Source organism: Podarcis raffonei, chromosome 5, assembly GCF_027172205.1.
Source record: "Podarcis raffonei isolate rPodRaf1 chromosome 5, rPodRaf1.pri, whole genome shotgun sequence".
Classification (NCBI taxonomy): domain Eukaryota; kingdom Metazoa; phylum Chordata; class Lepidosauria; order Squamata; family Lacertidae; genus Podarcis; species Podarcis raffonei.
Genome location: NC_070606.1, coordinates 56,826,953 through 56,850,837, shown reverse-complemented (window position 1 = coordinate 56,850,837; position 23,885 = coordinate 56,826,953). Strand labels below are relative to the sequence as shown.

Below are 23,885 nucleotides of genomic sequence, written 5' to 3'. Positions count from 1 at the left end.
TACCCCCACCACACAGCAAAACAGCAAAATTTTGTATGCCCAATTTTGGAAATGTAAAAATCTCCCAACAGTTATGGAATGGCTGCAGAAAACAGTCTTGTAGATAAAGCAAACAAATGACTAAATTGTTTTTTTTTAATGTATCGAAAGATGGTCCATGTTTATACAATTATAGAATGAAAAAGTAGCAGAGGATATAGCTCCTTATAATTTATTTACAATAAATTAATTTTCTATCACAGTGTATTATTTCTATCTGTTCTTTCCCTCTGTTCCCAATACAAACTTATGATTCACATTTTCTCTTCGTTTTATTATTGTGTACCAATACTAAAATGAATATTTTTAAAAAAAAATACTTAAAATTTTGTGATGTTTTGCTTGGCCCAAATAAAGTTCTTCGGTAAACTGTGGATGATCTGCCCACCCCCTTTATGGACCCAACACAGCTTCCCTTGTTTATCTTCTGTCTGCCTCTCTGTGATGCAGATTTTTTAAAGGGCTGCTCACAAATGACAAACAGTAGGAGGAATAAGAGAGAAAGCAAAGCTGCAAATACTGCACTGTATCCTCCAACCCCTCCCCCCCCACTAGATGAAAAGTGCACCTTTCTGGACCAGTTGCAGCTAGCCATGACTTCACAGTTAAAATGAAAAACAGAAGGTAAACCATGTAATGCATCATTTGACCTCATGGTGGAGATAGAGATCTATAAGAACCCAATGTACAAACTAGTCTTCTAAGACTTCTGACAGACAAGCAGGGCATACGTAATTAGGGGCTCTTTCCCCAACCCCTCCCAATCAATGCCAGCCAAACCTTTTAGACAATCTGTGTTGATTTCAAATTACATCAGACCACAACAAGGCAGAGATGTGCATGTACCCAACATTACCGTTCTCTGTTTGAAGGCATCCTCTATGTGAAGTGCTGTTCTGTCCCAAGTATGGTTTAAAGATAAATAGCCATATGAAAGGAGAGCAGAAGCCTTGAACTTGCCTGTCAACATTTAGCTGCTGGACAGCAGCTGGTCACAGTGTTCTGCAGTCTGGTGAGGTGTGCTCTGTTCCTATTTGTAATTGCATTTTCTGTCTGCACATATAAATCAGCATGTGCATATTTTATACAGATCTGTGCCCTTTCCCTCCCTATTTTTTGTCAATATGTAAGTGGTCTCTGTAGCATTGAACCACACACTCAAGTCAGCCTACACTGGCCTTTGGAGCAACAATGCCACTAGATGGGAAATGGATGCTTGCAGCTGTCACCCCAAAAGCCAATGAAGGTTAATTTCATTTCACCACTCACATCTTCCTGGCCATGATATGAGATGGGCACCAGTCAGTAAAGGTTACCTAAAAGAAGGATGCCACCTCCTTCCTTTCGTTTCTTAAAATCCTTCCTCAAAACCTCACGCTTTGCATGAAGCCTTTGGCACAACCCCCATGTTGTCCTACTGTAAGGAAGCCACATGCTACTGAAGTAATCGTACATTCTTTTCTTGTTTATCCACGGATGCCTCCAGACTGTATGTTGCAGGAGGGATTCCAGTGCATCCTGTAAATTTAGATTTACACTATTCAAGAAGATTACATTGTTCTGTTGCCCTAGTGCAACAAATCTATATATCTATATCTATATCTATATCTATATCTATATCTATATATATAGAGAGAGAGAGAGATATAAACAACAACAACAACAACAACAACAACAACAACAACAACAACAACAACAACAACTGGCTTTTGCAGTTAGGAAACTGACGAGAAAATGCACTGAAAAGTGTGGGATGGTAGAATGATGAATATGTATAAACACCCCTCAATGATATCAGAATGTGCACTGGTTGTCATATAACTATCCTGCAAGTAAATCAGAACAAATGCTCCATAAAGAATGACGGGAGGGGGAGAGAGATATATAACTTCCATGTAAGCTTTGTGAAAGCAATCCATGGAGAATGCTCAATGTCTGGAGAAGACCCCTGCCTCCCCTTTCCATATTGCTTCCCTGTGTCCAATTTTGGATGAGAAAATCCTTGGGGCAATACTCCGCTTGCACACTGTGTTGTGCCATGCACATTGTTAACATATATGTAGAAGGCCTTCCAGTTGTTCTGCTCCTTGTCCTAATCTGTTTCCATGACCTTTGTCCCGCCCTGGGCACATGTACTATGAAATTCGCACACTTACCATCATTCTCTCCTGTCATCGCCACGCTGCAGTCCCTGATGCACAGTCTGCATTGTGCAAGGAAAGTCAGATTTGGCAACCAGAATTTCCCCAAATTGCATCTCTTATTATTCTTGCACAAGTCAAAGAACATTTTCAAATGCACTAATTATAATTACTTACAGGCACTCTGGTTCTGAGAAATGTGATGCAGTGCTATCTCCATAAACTGTAATCTGGAATAGGACCCATTGGTAGACCTACCAAGTGCTAGAGAGGCCTAGGAGGAAATTTCTAAGAGGTAAACATTCTGCTTTGGCTTTTCTTTCAGCCAAGTTTTCTGATATTCATCGGCACAGAAAGGTGAGTGCATCTGATAAGTCTAGCGCTTAACAGTGATTGGTATCTGTGATGCTGCCGATTAACACTTGTCTCGCCTCCTTCGAAAAATGTTTCCTGGACTGACTATCTTTTCCTCAGCAGAGGGTTATCTGGAGCACAAAGCAGTGAGTCACAACCACACCATACATTAAAAACACTCTTCTACCTCTTCAGACTGCCATGGCTTCCCCCAGAGAATCCCCAGAAACTGTAGTTTGTTAAGAGTGCTGAGTGTTGTTAAGAGACCCCTCACAGAGCTACAATTGCCAGTGCCCTTAACAAACTACAGTTCCCAGAATTCTTTGGGGGGGACCATGACTTTTACAGCAGTAGAAGAATGCTTTAAATGTATGGTGTGGATGTGACCATGGACAAGGAAACAACAGTAGTACATGCGTGGTAGGGCTGAGCCACACTTCTGACACGGGCGTCACTGTTGTTTCTGCAAAGAGGGCTGGGCCAGGGGGGCAGCGAGAAAGGGGCCATGACAGCACATCTGCTGGACTGCTGCTGCCATTCCAGTGTTCTTGTTGGTGTACTAGCATGACCTCAACTTGCTAATGTGTTTGCCCTGCCCAGGCAAGCAGCAGAGATTCTGGTATTGGGAGGTGAGCTCCAGCCCACCACATGCACTGCTACAGCAACAAATCCACCCGTAACAAAACAGAAGCCCCGAGTCTTCCTGATATAATGCTCCCCAAACCATTCCAGTGACAACTTATTATGAACACTCAAAAGTGGTTAAGTCTTCCACAGGACGTGTCGCTGCTGCTTTGCTACGACAGATGCATCACAGCTATGCCTCTGGATTTTATTAACACTCCAGGAGCCATGCAAAGCACCCAGTCTGAACTTGCCTCTTCCTTGACATGCCTCAGAAGGCATTTCCCCACAGCATCACCAAGATGTCTGGGATGCTTGGGCAAGGGGAAGGAGCATGTGCTCACAGGCCTGGAAAGCCGACAAGCTGAGCTTTGAAAACCTTCTCGGTGAATCATTGGTACCTGAGCACTGGCCAAGTCTAAGTGACGCCTCTCAAAGGCACGGAGAGACACTCTAACCTGCAGTGGTACATTTTAGACTCTGGACTTAATTGTCTGACAGACAGCTCCTCTTTAGATCATAAGGTGTATTTACTTCACTAACTTCAAAATGTGAGGTAAGTCATCCTGTGCATTGTAGGTTGGAGTGTCCCTTCTGCACATTCTCCCGAGAGGGGGCCCTAGACTTCTGCTCCAAAGTTTTGCCCTGATGGCTCCACTGATACTTCTCCCTCTATAGGTACCAGTGCTTCCTAGAAAAAAATTCTGCACAAGTGATTGGTACACAACCTTTCTAGTCATCGCTGAAAAAATATGGTTGCCCTATGGGACTAGTGGACACATAAGGAGGAGCAGGCATGCCACAGATTTCCAACTCACTTCCTCTCTCTCTCACCTAGCAGGATTTAAAGTCAGACGGCAAAAGTGCCTGGAAATCCCTTGGGTGTTGTGACAAGAGCTGGTAATATATTTGGCATTCAAACTATGAATCATGCTTCCATGACTCTCTTGCCACGGAAGGATGTGCAAGAGATATCCTGCTTCTCACTTGTGTACATATTTTCTATATGGTTGATCAGATTATCTTTCCTGTTTCTTGCAAGTTTGGCTCTGTTAAACTTGCTGCAATCTAAGCCAATAATATGCTGTTCTTACGCAACTCTTCTGTGCAGTGCAATCAACGTAATTCTATTTAAATTTGAAATAAATTTGATTTTACTTGACAATCTTGCCTTTCTTTTAATTAAAAAAAACCTCTAGCTCTTATGGTCTCATATGAAAGCTAGAAAATGCGTAGTATTTGCTGAAGTTGCAAGAAACCAAAGGAAGTCTCAAGTAGGATATATATTCCCTGCACTAACACGCTGTCCTTTCCCATAATCCTCTGTCCTCACCCCTCCCTGATCCTAGGAAAATTGGTTATCCTTGGCACCATAAAGATGCTAATCCCAGAAAGGGAACTGTCCCAGGGCCAATGCACATATTCTCCAGGTGAAAGAGCATTCTTATGATTATGGGTGCTATTTATGGTTTTTTATTATTGCGTTATGAATGTGATTGCTGTTTTAAATGAATTTTGTACTCCTCTCCAAGACTGATTCGATATGGGGTGGGATATAAAATACTTTAAACAAGTATGAAAGAAATAATATTTTGCAAACCATTCCTCATCATAGAACTCAGACTGAATCCACTGGGTAACTTAAACTGTGACTGACATTCTTGTTATACTCTAAATTGCAAGTATTCATGATACTGTCAGTTCCATAATCACATGACCCTGTTTATGTGAACATTTTTCTTCACTGGATGAGAAAGGAGCAAGTCAGACTCATGCAACTTTGCCCCATCCTCTCTCCTCTCCTCTCCTCTCCTCTCCCTGCATAGAAAGCAGTTCTTAAGACCCACCACAACATAGTGGTAAAGAGTAGGTTTTTGTGGGGAAACTGCCAGGGTGGCAGGGGAAGAAGCACTCAGACATGGAGCTTTAAAGAGTGGACCTATGTCTAGAAATGAGGCACAAAAGCAAGTCTGGATGAGCACCTTCTTTCTAAGCTGAGCTTACCTATACCTGACAGAAATTGATTACCATTTCCATATAACTTACTACATTTATATCCTTATTACAGTGAAGAGCTCAAGGTGTCATTCACCTCCGTATTAGCCTCACAACAACCCTTTGTGGCAAGTTAGGCTATGGGGTGGTGAGGTTCATGGCTGAATGGGAATTTGACCTGTATTCTCCTCAGTCCTAGTCCAGCACTACACTGCAATGATACCTGTTCGGTAGACTTCAGCCAGAGTGATTCAAGGGCCTGACTATAAGAACGCATGTGTCTCTGGCTCCTTAGCTCTACCTATGCAGGTTGGAGCGGATGAGAATTATATTTCAAAACTTGTGGAGGGTACCTGTATGAAATGCAACACTGCTTCTCCCTTGCTTTTAACATAAATTCTGTGCTACATGCCATTGTGCAGCGCAGTAAGAAGTCACACATACAGAATTGCCTCTCTTTATCACACAACATTGGGAGTGGGTGATGCCTGAAAGGTCATTTCTTACAAGCACACCTCCACACCTGAACAGATAGTTGATGCAAGATAATGGAGTGATCCCTCCATTAGCTTGCATAGGAGGAAAGAAGATAGTGGATCTCTATAAATGGTGGTGGTGATGGAGAATCTCACCCCAAGGGTTCTGTTATCCTTCGCAGATAAGATTCCCCCAACCCAGTTTCTGGGTAGCCTTTTCTTTTAGCCATGCAAGTTAATAGAAGGATGGCTCTCAATTAATTTGCATAGGGGAAAGAAGTATCTGTAGCCCCAGAAATAACTGCAGAGTGTATGTAGTCACCACCACAATCAGTTCTTCTCGTCCGCCTAAGAAAAACTGAAGGTTTGGGAGAAAGGGATTTTGAAGGTGTGCACAGAGAAGCAGTGAGCCCCCCTCCCTAGTTATGATCAACATTTGAGTTGTATAGTAAAATAGAGGATAAAACTTCATGCCTACAGATTCACTCCCACCTGCCTAAGATTAAAGATGGAGCAGGAGAGGAAGGTGAAGGGCAAAGGGGAGCGAACTGGTTCCAGCAGTTAACATGAGGCTGGTTCACATGGAAATCCAGATCAAATGAGCAAACAGAAATCACAACAGATTGGAAATGCATTATGTGCCTCACAAACCAGAAAAAGCTGTGGCCTTGGAAAAACCCGAATTGTGGATTGGACCTAAGTGTGTTAGAAGAGGGGAAGAGACGTTGATAAAACAGGGGTGGCTAACCTCCCCCTGCCCTGTTGCTGGACTACAACTCCTATCATCATGGGAAGCGTAGTTCAACAACATCTAGAGATCCTTGAACTAGAAAATGCATAATTAGAATTTGTGTCACAGCCAGGCACTCCAGTTTGATCATACACAGTCATACCTATTCTAAAAAGGACAAGTTGCAAAGGGTAAGGGCAAATCTTGCAAATACAAATATTTTACCAGCTAAATCACTTGTACTAAACATTTTACCAGCATGTCCCCACCCTGCCCAGTACTAATTTGCCACAGCATAACGGGGGGGATGGATTTACTAAGCTACTTGCCTTGAAGGAACTGTTGCTTTCCCTAGGGCAATATCCAAGTGCAATACTGGGGGAAAGGGGATGCCAAACTTTCAGTAACATCTAAATGTCTTAACAGGCAAAACCAAGGGCAGTTAGGACTAACATCTCAAGACATTTGGGAGCCCAAGGCTGCAATCCTGTGCACTTATCTGTGAGTAAACCACATTGAACTCAGTCTTTTTTCCTAAGTAGACATACATAGGATTGCACTGTCAACTATCACTGAAGCAGTGCTAAAACTTTTGTAAATGTTTTTCACCCTGAAAATTGCTCACATTTTGCCAAAAATGTAACCCACAAAGCCATTTCACTTTCCATTTTTAAGTACGATCTTTGTTTAAAGCCGCTGGAGCTGAACATTTGATACAGATTGTGACTTAAAAGTACAACAGGAAAGCCTCAAGAACAGAATAAAGGAGTGCCTGAATCTAATTAAGTGTGATGACAGAGGACAGCCCTCTCACTTCCCACTCAGACCCTCTATGTAGAAGTGTTTATACATCTTTAAGACAAGCCAATGCTTAAAAGCTATGCTAAAGCAGAAGTTGAACACGACAACAGATTTACTTACATGAGGGTTAGAGCATGAAGTTGTTCTTCGTTTAAGGAGCAGCTGGAAAGTGTTCTGCTGTTTAGCTTATGCAAAATACACAAAGCTGCTATTTGTGTTTGCTCGGAGTTATGGGAGGTGGGCCGTGCATCCCAGCACATACACGCAGAGAACAAAGCCTACATGCATACAATATCTCTTACTCCCACCCACTGGTACTTCTCAGAATGAGGGACAGATTTGCATAAGACATCATCTGCAGCCAGTGATAACAGCTGAAGAGCGGAGTGGGACAGAGGGGCTTTAATATGTGATAGATGATCGAAGAGTGAGACCACACAGCCAGTGAATAAGAAGAGGAAAAAAGGGCGGTGCCAGAGAATTCCTAAAACAGAGGGAGAGAAATGCATGTAGGAAAGAGAAAATTTGGAACACACCCGTGACCTACAGACCAATGGAAAGCTGCTCACTGGGAAGAGGACTACCTCACACTATGGGCATTTGCTCCCCCCTCACTAGCTGTGCAGGAAAATGTTCAGACATTATCTTCATTTGTTCTATAAATTAGTCTACACCCAACTTTCACTGGTTTTAGCCAATGAATAGAGGCATAACAGTGATTGACATATAGGAAAGCAGATCTTACAAACTCCACAAACATGAAAAGTCCAGAGCGACACACCCACAGTTTACTTCCTAGCTCCTTTATTTTTGTCTTTCCGGGTGGAGAACAGATTATACTCATTCTGCAGCGGCTATGAGAAAAAGAGTTACACCAGCCCTGCAAAAGAAACCCAGTTATCAGAGCTATTGCCTCAGTTGACAGGGTGGCAGATTTGTGCCCGCTGGGTCCCTGCTTCCTTGCCTTGCCAGCTAGCCCACCACCCCAGCTCTTTCAAAGCTCTGCAGAACACCTGCTCCATGCCTGTGCTGCCTGAAGCAAATTTAAACTTCAAATTACCAGTAAAAAAAGAACTTTTAGCCACTACAGAATAATGGTACCAGCAGCACTCTCCTGGCCATTCTTCCTCAGAGGGTGTGTATATTAACTATGTGTATTTGTGTGTGTGTGTGTGTGTGTGTGTGTTTATTTATTTATTTGGAGTATTTACTTGCCCTGCCTGGGGCAAATAATAAATAAATCCCAAGGAATCCCATTTATGTACTTACTTATAAAAAATATTTATATACTGCTGTATCATAAAAATATATCACAGCGGTTTGCAACAATATAAAAACATAAAGCAAACAATAAATTTGTAAAAAGTTAAAAGCAAAAAGAAATTAAAAGCAAACATCAATAGACCAGTGTGGAGGATGTACTCTTAATTGCTTGCAAAGGCCTGGAGGAATACAGAAGTTTCCAGCCGGTGTTTAGAAGTTGGCACAGGCGGTGCTCACTGAATCTCTAGTGGCAGGGTGTTGCCGAGGACTGAGCCAATGATGCACTAAACCTTGCACGCCAGTGTGCCACTTTACTACATTAAAGGAGCTGTTGTTTTCTGTACTGTACTTTTCTCTTTTTTTACATAGGGGAGTATTCAAGAATATGATTTCTCCCCCGGAAGTGTTACACTTCAAAATTCTATCTGTTGTTTTGAAAAGAAGCATCAAGAGAACCTGAACAGCCTTTACCAAAGGTGTCATGGACTTTGAGGAAGCACGAACTCAGGGCAAAAAGGAGAAATGAGCTAAGAGCAAGACATGTTTGGGAAACCCGCACTGTGATCAACTCCCATCCAGAAACCTATGTCCCCGCTGTGGAAGGATGTGTGGATCCAGAATTGGCCTCCACAGTCACTTACGGACTCACTGTTAAGACTGTGTTCATGGAAGACAATCTTACTTGGCTACGAGTGATTGCCAAAGAAGAAAGAAAACCCTCTTAAGCTTCACCATGCAGAGAATAAACAATCACAACTCACCATGTTCCATTCTTGTCTTTGCTAATTAATTTCTATGACCAAAACTGGGGCAACACTCTCACTCTCTCCTGTTGCTATCCCTTGCCCACCGGTGCTCTTTGAATGGCTGGTTGAAACAACAACATTAATGGTTTCCAGTTGAACTGAAACTATTAGAAAGACGATGACTCTCAAGAAAAAAGGCATGTTATTTCTGTTGTTTCTGCTGCAGCTGTATGAGTCACATCAGGCTTTCTCTCCCCTCCCCACCCCCAGCCTTATTCTATTAGGAGCAATCCCTGGGAAGATTCTGGTTCCAGAGAGGGGGAAAGTTGGCAGAAACAACCCAATTCCCATATGTTCTGCATGATTTTAAAAAGGAAACTAACTGCCTTTAGTTTTGAAGGCCCAACTCCCAAGAATGGCTTTGACCTAGTAAAAGAAAATCAAGAGGTTTCTTCTCTTTTCTTTAAATTTACCCTTGACTTCTCATATTCTGTTCCAGGAATGTCTTGGAAGTTTTTTCTGGCAACCCTTTTCAGTTGGTGGCAATATTGTGGTTTTCTGCTGGGCACATATTACCGGTAAATGCTGGATAGTATCCCAAAACTTGCTTGACAGGGATAGCCAGCCATGACCACCTTGTGTCCTCAAAATGGGGGTTCCAGTAAAGTGACTGTGCACACCTGTGCAGAAGTGCACATTGCCCAGCCATTACCACAGAGTAGAAGTCCAGAAGTAAATATAACTTGGGCCTTGCTGCACCATTAACACACCGTTCCTGCCTTTGGCCCCCACACAGGTGCTGCCTGAGGCAAGTCATTTCACCCTGATGTATGGACTTGTTCAATGTTTTATCCGCCAGCGATGGCCTTCACCACTGGTTAAATGTGTGCACCTAATGAAAGAGCAACTTTACAGCCTTATCCTATTTCCTGGAAAATACTATGTAGGGAAGTGGGGGGGGGGGGTGTGGAGAGATTGTGCTGCTGCAACATCATTAAGTCTCCACTCAATACTGGATCAGCTCTACAGATGCATGCTGCACCTGTGAATGAACGGAAAAGGCATAGCTGGTTATGTGTGCTGCAAAGCTGTGCATGGCTAGGGAAGGGGAATGAAGAAGAGGGGGCATGTTTAGTTGGCATTGTATCCACAATGCCAGGATGAGGAAGACTGTTACATGCATCAGTGCAATGGGGTACTTCATATATTTTCTCCCACTAAAATATGACTCCTTCCAGACTGGACAACATGGCAAGAAACTCACACTTCCAGACCCAAAAGTAGACACGAAGAATCAGAGGTTGGAGAAGAGTACAAGCATTTGCTATTCTCAAGGTACTGTATTTTCAGTTGGGTTTTTGTTTTTGTAATTTGGTTTTGTTTGGCACTAGTTTTCCTGCAGACCAGATGCAACTTTCTTATAGGTCATGTTCAAATGGTGCACACTGTTATTTTCCTGGCTCACCTAGAAACAAAGTGCATCTTGCTTTCTGACAAGTTAAGATCTAACCTTCTGGACAGTTCTGCCAAACCAAACATGAATGCTTAATATTGAAATGTCAAAATCTCCCCTGTAACATGCAACTGAAATGTTCAGTGCTTGGCTGAATATCATTCCTCAACCCCCTTTATCATCTTTCTGTTTGTACTCTGGTTGAAAACTTTAAAAGCCCCAGGCATCCCCTATGAAAAATTAAGCACCAAATGGTACAAAAGATGTTCATTTTCATACACTGACCTAGGTAAAGAGCACATTTTTCAATCCTCCTTTCCCCCACTGCCACTCAGAGATGGGCTAGAAGCCAAGTCTGTGCCGGTAAGCTTGTTTTTCTATTTAAAGTGTTCATTTTTATTAATAACCCTTTAATGTCTACACACTGGCACTGTAGGAGTTGTATTTCCATGTTATGTCATCGGGAGCTATTATGTATTTAATTCCTGAGCCCACAAATCCATATGGACATCATTAAACATATATAGCATAGCATTAAAACTCTGTTCCACCCCCCTCCCCCAAAAAAGCCCAACCCCCAGCTAAGGTTATGGGAAAGAGAAACAGGCAAGCAGAGTGATTTTAGCGTTACATTTTACTATGCACAACTTTAGGCAGTTTTTTGTGCACAATAGGTTGCGAGTTGCCCTGAGCTCTTGTTGGAAGGGTGACTAATACCTGAGCCAAATAAATAAAAGTGGGGTTGTGTTAATAAACTTGGAGGGTGTTGAGGCCATAGGGCAAAACCCTTACCCATGTAAGCTTTGCATGTGCACCCAGATATATTTACCATATTCAATGTCTGATTTCTGTACAGTATTAGCACACCAGGTGCTGATGGCCTGGGCATGTTTGCTGCTGGCATGCAAGTGTTACACAGAAATGGGTCAGGTTATGTACTAAGTACATCTAAATGCACATGGAAAGCTTACAGATGAAGCCCTGGCGGTGTTCAATGACACTTTTTGTGGGGTTGGCCCACAATAAAAGTTTCTAAAAGATCAATATGTACAATAGTAGAGAGAACAAAGAAATCCACTAAAATACATTTGTACTTATTTCCCCATAGAAGATGAATCATGAACCCAAATTGTGCTTAAATATCCCATGGGAACAATTTATATATTCTCACGATCAGAATGCATTGGGATATCCATCCATTTCCCTCTGTCTCCGAAAAGTTACACACCATGCATTTAAAGCACATGACTTCTTCAAAGAATCTTGGGAACCGTAGTTTTCCCCTCACAGAGCTACAATTCCCAGCACCCTCAACAAACTAAAGTACCCAGTTTGCAGGAAGAGTAATGAAAGTGGCAAATCCATCAATGAAATGGGAAAAAACATTTTTAGGTGTAATAGACTGGGGGAATTAATCTCATAAAAATTAAAGCTGAAGTTTGAAAAATATTTATTTCCCCGTACATCTAGAAACACCAACACATAAACTTGCAGAATGTCTGTTCCTCATCTGCTGCAAGCACCATAGCACACACTTTACTATCAGGGCCTCTTTGATATTTCCATCTGGAAGAGGCAAGCGCTGCCTCCCAGAAGTCTGAAAACTACCTTTTAATCTCCTATTCTCCTTGATCTACTTCTTTTTCCACCACTTGTTCTAGCTCCCCAATGAATTCAAGGATCACTCATCTGTCTAGTTTCTGATGCTCCTTAAAATGCTCACAAACTTTTCTCAGAAGAAGCTCTTAAATTTACCATATTTTTTGCACCATAACTCACTTTTTTCCTCCTAGAAAGTAAGGGGAAATGTCTGTGCGTGTTATGGAGCGAATGCATACGGATGGCGGGGGGATCTGCCGCAGTCGTGAGCAGAGGATCCATGGTTCCCCTTCCTTCCCTCCTCCGTGGCTCGCTTTGAAACAGCAAAGCGGGAGAAGAGCCGCTGAGTGGGGAGGAGAGAGGGACAAGGAGCCTGCTTGCTTTAAAGGAGCAAAGCGGGAGAGGAGAGGAGTCCTGTCCGGTTGGCTTCTTTAAAGCAAGCAGGCTCTCTGTCCCTCTCTCCTCCCCACTCAGCTTGCTAAATAGCAGCAAAGTTTTTCAGCTCGCTAAGCCGGGGAGGTGGGAGAGAAGCAGAGCCTGCTTGCTTCAAAGGACCAAAGCGGGAGAGGAGAGGAGCCTTCTCCTCTTATACCCCTCGCCTGCATTATTAGCAGCATCCTTCTCCACCCACCCCACGCGTGTTCCTTCTCCCCTTAAACCCCTCGCCTGCATTATTAGCAGCATCCTTCTCCACACACCCCACGTGTGCTCCTTGTCCCTTGAGTGCTTTTCCTTCCCTCCCCACCTAAAACGTGGTTACAAAGCACAGATCCACATGGATCCTCAGGATTTTTGCACTGGGTCACCCCAAATTCACCATCAGATCACACAGCATGTCCATGGCTACAGCTTGCACCAAAAAAATCATGCACCCACTGTTGCCTGGGCCTGCAGTGGTGCAAAAATGTGGTTACAAAGCATGGATCCACATGGATCCTCAGGATTTTTGCATTGGGCTACCCCAAACTCACCGTCAGATCACATGTCTATGGCCACAGCATGAACCACAAAAATCATTTAGAATAGAAAAAAATTTCATTTAGAATATTTTTTTTCTTGTTTTCCTCCTCTAAAAACTATGTGCGTGTTATGGTTGGGTGCGTGTTATAGAGCAAAAAATACGGTAATTCAGGTGATTCCATTCCTTCAAATAGGGCCAGTCACTAGTCTATGCAGGTGAAGAATTTTTTTTAAAGAAGGACTGGGAGAAATAAAACTCTTTAGATGGAGCCACTTGTATGTCCAGATTTCATGATCCATTTCTAGCCTTTTACAGCCTGCTGCGAAGACATGCATTTTAATGGCTTTAGCCTCATCGCTATCTGAACAACAGGGGCTTGATCTGTGTATTGAGATGGAATAAGAGAACAATGGAAGCTTTTATTTTATGCTTCTGGGCAGCCTAAAGGAAGTTTGCAAGAATGGAGCTCAGCTGTGCTGTGATATTTCCTCCACCACCACTCAGTGGGGTAAAAAGATTAACAGATTAAAGGCCTTACCCAACAAGACAAGTGCATGTGTACACATATTCAGGTCCCATATCTAAGGGTCTACTGCAACCTCAGGATCATTTGAAGATGATTAATCACCCTCTTCTGCTTCTTTTGATCTCACCATCACAAGTAGTTGAAGAATCTTAAAAGTGGAAGTGAGAAACTTACCATGCATTTTTTTCTGATGGTACTTATATTGTGATGTTTATTCATTTGGTGTATTGTTGCCTTATGAGCATATAATTAGGATGTCATAGAGTTTAATATTACTTAAACTGGGGCAGATTCACACACACACACATATGGTTAATTAACATATTTTACAATGACCCCAACTTTACATATTGGTAATGAGAATTCTCATGATGAAAGGTGCCCACTTTTCACTTAACATTCTTGAAACAGATGGACCATATTGTCAATATAACCATGCTGTCTTTTAAGAACTGTTAAGTTCTTAAAATTCTGCTTCTCAATTCTGCCATTCTCTACTCCAAGTCATTGGATTCCCCATCATAATTCAACAAAGCAATCGTTTTGGTTCTAACTTTAAGCCTACAATCTTTTTTAAAGTAATAGGGAGGTTGGATTACCAGCAAGTAGTTTCCAGTGGTTTCCTGACAATTTTTCAGAGAACCCACAAAACTCTAATTAAAAGCAAATGCAATTGGACAGATAAAATATCCTGAGGTTCACCACAATGCTTTGATGTCTGCCTTCTGAGAAGGGTGTTGAAATCTCTTGAATATGGAATATATACCACAGTTGACTCTTGCAGTTGCCCTTCATTGGCTTAGGCTAGAATACTTAGTGCCACTTCCAAGGATATGAGAGTCACAAACTGAATGGCTTGAACCCTGGTTTTCACATTCCAAGGAGGTGCCTCTGCAAAGTAAACTTTCTTACTCAGCCCTTCCACAGCTGCCCATGCTTAATACAGTGGTGCCTCGCAAGACAAAATTAATTCGTTCCGCAAGTTTTTTCTTCTTGCGAGTTTTTCGTCTTGCGAAGCACCGTTTCCCATAGGAATGCATTGAAAATCAATCAATGCGTTCCTATGGAAACCGCCTTCAGACCAGGTCCGGGGACAGTCTGTCCCCCGACCTCTTCTGAAGGCTGGGGGGGGGCAAGGGCTTTTCTTCCCACCGCCAGCATTCAGAAGGCTGTTCTGAAGGCTGGCGGTGGGAAGAAAAGCCCTTCTCCCCACCTCCCACCCCGCAAGCTCCGGGGACAGGAGGGCTTTCCTCCCGACCGCCAGCATTTTAAAACCCCCAGGACAGCGGAGACTTCTCTGCTGTCCCGGGGCGATTTTAAAATGCTGGCGGGCGGCAGCGAAGCCTTCGCTGCCACCCGCCAGCATTTTAAGATCGCCCCAGGACAGCAGAGAAGTCTCCGCTGTCCCGGGAAGGCAGGCGGGGGGGAGCAAAGACTTTTGCCCCCCCGCCGGCCTTCAGAAGAGGTCCAGGACCTCTTCTGAAGGCCGGCGGTGGGCGAAAGTCTTTGCTCCCGATGGCCAGCATTTTAAAAGCGGTCCGGGATAGCGGGAAAGCCCTGCTATCCCAGACCGCTTTTAAAATGCTGGCGGTGGGGAGCAAAGCCTTTCTTCTTGCGAAGCAAGCCCATAGGGAAATTCGTCTTGCGGAACAACTCAAAAACGGAAAACTCTTTCGTCTTGCGAGTTTTTCGTTTTGCGAGGCGTTCGTCTTGCGAGGCACCACTGTAGATTACATGAATTCAACATGAGTACATCAAACTGACCTATATCACAACATGAAGTATTTATTTAGTGCTTTGGGGATGTTCAAGATGTTTAATAGAATCCTAGTCATGTTTGTCTCTCCCTTCCCTCCTTGATAACTTGAGCACTCATCCTGTTCACCCCATTGTCTCAGCTGCCTCATGCTTTCCTCTCCCTAGCTTCCTCCTTTGCCCCATGCTTTTAGGCCGGCTTCCTCACTCACTGCCATGGCCATTATCTCAATCTTGTGTTCTGCTAGAACAATCTTTTCTCTAACATGATCACAGTCATAATGGCATTTCCTCTGGTAGCTGAGGCCCCGTTCTGAAAACCAGGTCTAGGGTTATCTGTGAAATTTCAATTAAATCAGAAGCTCTGATAGTTTGATAAGCTGCCTGTCGTTTTGAGTCAAAACATGAGGTTATTTGATCTGCTGTTTGTGTTTCTGGGGGCCAGAGTGCATCAAAGACCATCAGTGCAGACAGGCAGAGAGACTGATGATGTGGTGGTGACTTTACCAAGCAGTTTTTGACATTTATCTCTTGGATACGATATTCTTTAAAGCACCTAAAAGCTACCTACTTATCTTAAAAGAAATTAAAACTTTTTTTAAAAAAAAGAAAAGAATGTGGCCTTGTTCGAATATTTTCTTTGAAGAAGAAATAATTTAGAGATACTGGGATGTTTGAGACATAATGCCAAACCACAGCTTAGTACCACATGAGGGAGACTTGAGCCTCACACAGGGCTCATCCACAGTTTTGCTTCACCCATATTTTGATTGTATTGTGTACCAATTAATTCACCCTGGTCTGAGAGCTTTTTGCATTTTTATGTGACTGTCCCTTACAGAAATACGATCTTACCCACTGAGTTGGATCTTTTCAGATGTGTGGAAAATCTGAAGAGAGATTTTGCTTAACCAAACTTCAATTGAGTGGGTAAGATCGGATTTTTCCAATGCACAGCTATGGAACAACAAGAAAAGCTTTTGGACCCAGAGGAATTAATGCACAATATGATCAAAATACAGGCCAAGCCAAAGTGTGGATGAGACCTCAGGCTCACAGGCTCCTTCCCCCTTCCCCTTTCCTTTCATGACAGGATCCCCTCCTAGCTTCAGGCATTGTTTGCAATTTCATCTGAACCAGCAAACCATGGTTTGCCTTGTCCTACAAACCAGTATGGAAACTAGGATCAAACCATGGTTTGCAATCCTAGTTTGTGGTGTTAAGTTTTGCAGATTTGTACAAAGTGGCAGACAGTGGTTTGCCACAAACAAGGAAGGGAGGGAAGAAATTTCAGCCTGTACGGCGAAGAGAGAAAGCATGAGCTCAATGGTCTTTAAAAGCTTGTACGCATTGCACCAATCATGGTTTGATATTACATCTGAACCAGGCTACTGAGTGCTTTTCTTACAAATAGCATGTACAGAATATATGAGGAGTTTAGCAGATAATCTCAGATACAAAATAGGGGCATCTTTTCTATTCAAGAAATGTTATCAATTAATCATGAATTGTATTAATCAATTAAAACTGTGTAGCTTTACATATGAATAATAAAAAAGCTTTTTTGAAGGACAGGGTTATGTCAAAGTAGGTCACACTTGAAGTAGATCCAGTGGGCTTAAAATCACTCATAACTAACAAGTGCATTGATTTCAGTGGGTTTGCTCCGAGTGTGAGTGAGATAGTGAGATACAGCCCAATCTTTCTTTCACTGATGATTATGTATGTTTATGTATCACAGAAGTCACCTTCTCAGAAGTGGCATCTCTAACTCACGTCAGACAAAAGGGGAAATGCTTCTCATGAGATGGCACTAGTCACCTGCAGTTTTATAATCAATACATTGGGGTGTGTTTGTGTGTGTGTGTGTGTGTGTGTGTGTGTGTGTGTGTGTGTTGCCTGGAAAATCAGTTTTTATTTAGTCACTCAAAAGGTGTGTGATCATGCATGCACTTGGGGCAGAAAGGGCACCACTTCCTCCCATTTTTAAACACATAAATAAATCTTTGCATGTAAGAGGAATGCCTAATAACCTCCTCCTACCTCTAGGTCAGGTTGAGAACATCTGGCTGGACTGCCAATATAAATTCAATTATATACCATGGTAAAACAGTTCAGATCTCCAAAGATATCAATTACTTTGCTAGAAACCAGAGAGCAGATCAATAAGTGCAAAAGCAATTTTCAGAAACAGGCATATTTCTTTTTCTTGAAAGCAGAGTGGATAGGTGAATAGAACTACCTTTCTTATGCAGAACATTATGGAATTAGTGATGCAGCGTGACAACCAGCTGTAGTGATCTATTTGCACAATGGATTTCAATTTGTGTAAACAGGGCTCATTCTTCCTCCCCTACTCCAAGAATCTGCCCATGTGCCCCTAAAATATACTCTGAAGGCTTGGAGGACCCCTCTGGAGTAGATTGCGAGGTACGGCGATTGCAGGGAGAAGGGGAGGGGAGGCAATTCCATTGCATCTGCTAGTGAAATGTCAGATTTCATTCACAACTGGCTTCCTGTCCAATCACAATATTTTGAATTAGGTATTCGTTTAGATGCATAACATTTTTATTACCTTGTTTGTTTGTTTGTTTGTTTGTTTGTTTGTTTAGCTAGCTAGTTAGCTTGATAGATGCTCAACCACTTTCAAGGTTCATCATTTAAAATCTGATCAGAACAGGGCCCACATACCTGTTCCCAACTGAAATACTCCCAAAGTTGCAGAAAATATATGAGGAGGAAAAAATCATGTAGGGCTAACCACAGCTTTGCGGGTGAAATTAGGTCAGGAAAACAGCATGAAGAAAATAGTTCGAATTTACTCCAGCACTACTGCTCCAATCCCTCCACCCCCACTTACTGCTGTTTTAAGATGAAAATATTTGGACATACATAATGTGTAATTTAGCTTTATATCGCCTGGTAGCTGTATCTCACTAGTAAGCAGCTGCAATACAGATGAGGCAGAGGAACATTCACAACTCCTTCTTAGGTACACTTGATGCCCTTTTGTTGGGTTGACAGAGTACTAGGAGGCCAGAGAGGATAGCTCATTTGGTAGAGCATGAGACACTTGATCTGAGAGTTGTGAGTTTGAGCCCCACATTGGAGGGGAGGAGAAACCCCCCCTGCTAATTACAGTCTGCTGGGAGGAGGTATATAACACAAATAATATAGTTATTGGTAATTCAGCAGAATGGCAGGTATATTTCTCTTCTGCATCCAGCAGAATCTGCTCTCTTGGTGTGATTGCTTTTGCTTTCGGCTTCAAAAAAATAGGCTCTCCGGATATTGTATCCGTCACGGATCATAATCAAAGCCTTGCAAATCATCTTTGAGCATGAGTATATCTGGTAAGGTAGACGGTGATTAAAACTTGATATTTTAACTGGCAGGATTTCCTTCAGCTGATAAAGCCAATACTTTTATGACTTTAATGATTCCTTGGAAGAACACAATTAGGCAAACTAACAAAGCGAGAAAAGTTCTGTCCTCTGACCTATGATTAAACAGATGCCAAGTTTGTTTCAATTTTCCCCTTGCATAAGCGCGCACACACACACACACAGACTTACATGTGCCAAATTATAGTCTCATTTCCCTGGGAATTAAAAGCTTAAAATAAAACCAAGTGTTCTTCCATCCTCTGGATGCGATAAAATGCAATGACCTTTAGCTTCCTTCCTCGCTAACAAAATTGGAGAAGTGCAGCAGCAAAAGCAACAATGGAACTTACTCTTTAGGAGGGTTTAGGTCCTCTGGTCTGCTCTCAAAGAACTGAAAGACTTCATCACACTGTGAAATGTGAGGGGGAAGCTTCACCAATGCCTGTTTTAAAATATATATAAGGGAAAGTCAGTTTTTTAAAAATATGCCAAGTAACAAGATTTAAAAAAAAAAAGTTTTGGATCATATCAACCCAGAAATGTTAGTGAATAAAAACAGGATGACATAAAAACACAAATTGGACTTACAAACTTGGTCTTCAAGCAGATTCACAGCTGTTGATCCTTGTTCAATATTCCCCAACCTTGGGGCCCAGATGTTGTTACACTACAATCCCCATCATCCCCAGGCAGCATGGCCACAGGTCAGGGATGATGGGAGGTGTAGTCCAGCAACACCTTGAGACCAAAAGGTTGAAAAAGCCTGCTTTAGTTGGTCGTCCCTTTCTAGGCACGGGACAAGCAGAAATGCAGACTAGTCCTTAGTGATGGAGAATTTTCAAAGAGAAAGACACCATCTCTTGTAATGGTATCATTAGCTGGTATAAAAGGAAGAAACAATCTTATGCTCTTTATTTAAATAAGCACAAAAGCTAGCTGTTCTGGGTCAAAACATACCTATACTATTCTTGTTTAATGTTTTGTTAAAAAAACAGAGTCCTTGACATTATAATCTCACTCATTTCATAATTCATTTAAAGATGCTTTACTTTGAACATTTGACCTATTGTAGTTTACTTTGCTTTACTTTGAACATTTGACCTATTGTAGTTATAGATGGGCAAGGTGCCATTTTATACTTCCCAATGCCTCCAACCAATTAATTTACTTGAGATTTATATCCTGTTCCAAGAGCACTGTTGTGCATCACGGTTTTGAGTCTTGATGAAAGGTTCAGATATCCTTTGATCATTATCCTGTGCAAAATGATGCCATGGTGATCCACGTCTATTATTTATTTATTTTTCAAAAAAGGTATTAGGAATACTTCCTTCCAATTTCCAATGGCTGGTGTTTATGCACAGGATCAGACAGAACAATTTTGACTTCCCAGATTGCAAAGAGATTTAAACAAATCAGCAAGGATAATGGGTAGGAGTTTTTTTACTATTTTTTCTAAGGGCTCGTCCACACTACTGCTTCTCACGTGCCTATAAAGCACATGTCTGAGAGGTTTTCTGTTTGACCAATGCTTTCTGAGTATGAGTCTCAGAGGTTTTCCCCTTACCCTACTCATTTCCCAAGGAAAACATGCTCTTTGGCTCTAAATAGAAACAAATGGAAATCCATGGAAAACCCAATTGCTGTTCGCTCCTAATGAGAGCTAAAGAGTGGTTTTCCCCGGGGAAAAGTATGGGTAAGTCCTGAGACAGGTTGTCACCAAAGAGTTCAGTATAACCAAATCTTCTCAGACTTGTTATAAACCCATTCACCAGAATGAGGTTGCCTGGCTTATCTGGATGTAAAAGCAGATTTTTAAAATTGTTTTTTTTCTCTAGATAGGTCTTTGCCGTTATCTACCGTTATCTACGGTAACTCTTTTACTATGTGCCTGATTTATAGTGCTCTGATACCTTGTTCTGTAATGATGCATATTTTTTTAAGCAATTGCTTTTCATTGTTTCTTTATGTTTGTTGATCTTGTTAGTTGCCTTTCATATTTGGGAAAAAAAATCCTTTCTATTATTTAATGAAATTTGATAAGGTTTGTTTATTTACGTTGCCTGTTTATATACTGTTTAATCACCCAAGCGTCTAAGTGGTGCATATACATATTACCGGGGGGGGGGGACTATTAAGTGGATAGGATCAATTAAAATTAATCATAAAAACAGAATATCAGTTTGACTGCAATTATATTGCCATGATGTGATTTGAAAATGTGAGCTTGACTGTGATTATATCCACGATTTATGATATGATTTTCTTGGCACAGGAGTTAAGAAAGTCCACCCAGACTGTTAGAAGACCCCCATATTTCCTTCTTTTTCATGGCTTCCTGCCTGCACTAGGAGCTGAAAAAATCCCAGAACCTTTTATGCTGTTTTACTTCTGTGCATGGTGATTAGAGGTAAATACTTTTCATTAATTGTGTGAAATACTGGTATTGTTTCCATATAACCAATAGGGAGGAATTGCTGAAACTATAAAAGCTGGTATGGCCCACAACCCTGCAAGGGCACTCTGAGATCCCTGTGTTTGCATTCAGGTGCCTGTGTTAATCCAATCCATGGTTTGCAGGATCAGGCACTGTACATGCATAATCCCTCCTCTCCTTTCCCCTTCAGTGCTTGGTTTAATGAAACACACCCGGATTTTATGAGCCAAATAAGGATTGCAAGCCAAAGTTTAAACTTGAATTTGCAATTTTGGTCTGGAAATTCAAACCAGTTTGTAGTCTGACAAACCAGTAAGTGTTCCATTAAGATGGGCCTGCTTATAGGAAGAAAGATGAGGAAAGAGTGAGTTCATACAAAGCTTGTCCCCAAGACTTTGTTGAACGACTAGACAGCATGACATCTGAATAGAACCTGTGTAGATTGTTTCTGCAATTGAGCTAGCCTCACACAGCACCAGTAGTGCAAATTGTCCTTACACAATCTAGTGGGGTTGGGCTGCAAGCAATAGCTTTGTTGTAAGCGACAGCTATATCAATTTGCTTCTTTTACTTCAAAACAGAAGATATATGTACTTTGCGACTGGAGAAGATGAACACACCATTTCTTGGGGGGGGGTTTCCCCCTAAGGAAAAGGTTAATGAAATGTCAAGACATTGCTGTGAGAGTAAAGGCTACGTAGCCCTGCTCACATTTGTCAATTTTTCAAAAGGCTAAAAGATCCCTGTAGCACTTGAGTGGAGGGAGAGGGAGCAAACAGCCTCTAAAGCGTTTGGGGAATATTGTTGTTTTGAAATCTCAAATGCTTTTTAAAAGCTCACAAAATGGCAGGGACATCAGAGTGGGAAAATTGTCACTCATCAAGTACTGATTTAATAGGCACTATCGAAAGGTGTCAATGATACTCACGGAACCACATTCTGCAAGTGCCTCTACATTCTGGGCTCAAGTGGTTTTGGAGTCGTTCCCTTGGGAAGTGTAATTCTATTAGAGGGCAAAGGCTTTTTAATGCTTATTTATTTATCTTGTTGGATCAGGATACTGGGCTGAAGAGACTTTGGTCTGAATGATCCAGAAGGACATCAGAAGGAATTAAGTAGCAGAGGACGGGGGCATGGAGAAGGGGAATGGACAAGGTGGCAAAGAAGACACTGGCTTAACAAACGGAATTAAATGTTTTGGCAAATAAGAATGGAAAAGGCATTATATGCATTAACAGTGAAAGATACATTGCAAACACATTTAGAGAGGCTTTATGTGACCACAACAGTTGAGAACCCTTACTAAAGAATGAAATGTGTCTGGTATAGAAAGCCTATGAAGAAGTAGCTCATTATTTCAGATTGGGGGAAACTGCAAAGATGAAAGAAGAAAGCTGCTTCAGATGGGCCCTGGAAGAGTTCAATTCACACAAAAATAATGCCAAGTTTGCTAACAGGAAAATGATCCAGGGAGATAAATTCCAGTGGGCAAGAAATATTTACAAGCGCAGCTCACACAGTCGTGCTGATTACCAGGCAAAACATTCAGAGTTCTGTTGTTTGTGTTTATATACATGAAAAGATAGATCCCTTACTGTGCCTGATCCTCAACTTGCCTCTGGAAAGACTTCCATCACGGTGCCAGAAAGAGCCTAATTATCAAAGTTGAGTTATTTACTTTAGCAGCTGTATGGCTATGAAACACATCACACGGGTTCTTGGGAGGTCTGCTGAGCAGAGGTAGCCTGGGCATCTCCTGTTCTTCACTTTCAAAGATTCCAGTCAGCTATACAGCAGATCTGATTTTGAAAGTAATATTTGCCATGAGTTTCTCTATATGCAGAGATTGGTGTACTTTGATTTGCATTGCTTCTTTCTGCTGAATAAAATAAATTCCATATCTGCTTTTTCTAGGGCATAATTTGGAAAAATGATTTGATGTGTCCAAATATGGCCTGGTATCAATTCCATGTCGGGGGACGCGGGTGGCGCTGTGGTCTAAACCACAGAGCCTAGGGCTTGCCGATCAAAAGGTTGGTGGTTTGAATCCCCGCTACAGGGTGAGCTCCCGTTGTTCGGTCCCAGCTCCTGCCCACCCAGCAGTTCGAAAGCACATCAAGTGCAAGTAGATAAATAGGTACCAGTCTGACGGGAAGGTAAATGGCATTTCTGTGCGCTGCTCTGGTTTCGCCAGAAGCAGCTTAGTAATGCTGGCAACATAACCCAGAAGCTGTCTGCAGACAAACACTGGCTCCCTCGGCCTATAGAGTGAGATGAGCATGCAACCCCAGAGTCATCTGCAACTGGACCTAACAGTCAGGGGTACCTTTACCTTTACCAAGTCCATGCTACATATATATACACTGTGTGAATTTGAGGTAGTGATCTACTGACAGTGATACCATTGTGGCAGCAGCAATCAAGGATTGCATTAGACTTTTATGGAAATGTCCACAGTCCAATCATCATCTTAAGACAAGTTTGCTATATATTTGCCAAATGCACATGGCATGAAATTGGCTCTAGACCATTCACATCTATAACACAGTACAGAAGTTAGGTCCTAACAACTATACCAAGTTATTATGTGTTAAACTAG

At 42.0% G+C, this 23,885-nt stretch overlaps 1 protein-coding gene and 1 long non-coding RNA gene across 12 annotated transcripts in view; one reads left to right on the top strand and one right to left on the bottom strand.

Moving 5' to 3' along the window:
- Positions 1–23,885, bottom strand: part of SH3PXD2A (SH3 and PX domains 2A) — a 249,449-nt gene that overhangs the window by 115,590 nt on the left and 109,974 nt on the right. For 7 of the 11 annotated variants that reach the window (XM_053389297.1, XM_053389300.1, XM_053389302.1 and 4 more), the window contains one exon: positions 19,200–19,291. In XM_053389297.1, coding sequence (XP_053245272.1) covers positions 19,200–19,291 — 92 coding nt within the window. Of the gene's footprint in view, positions 1–7,280; positions 7,523–19,199; positions 19,292–23,885 lie in introns of those variants that run through there. The other 4 variants (XM_053389304.1, XM_053389305.1, XM_053389311.1 and 1 more) reach the window with 3 other exon arrangements.
- On the top strand, positions 5,007–9,183 carry LOC128414278 (uncharacterized). Its single transcript, XR_008330630.1, has 2 exons — positions 5,007–5,462; positions 8,793–9,183. It is a non-coding gene; the product is annotated as an uncharacterized LOC128414278 (long non-coding RNA).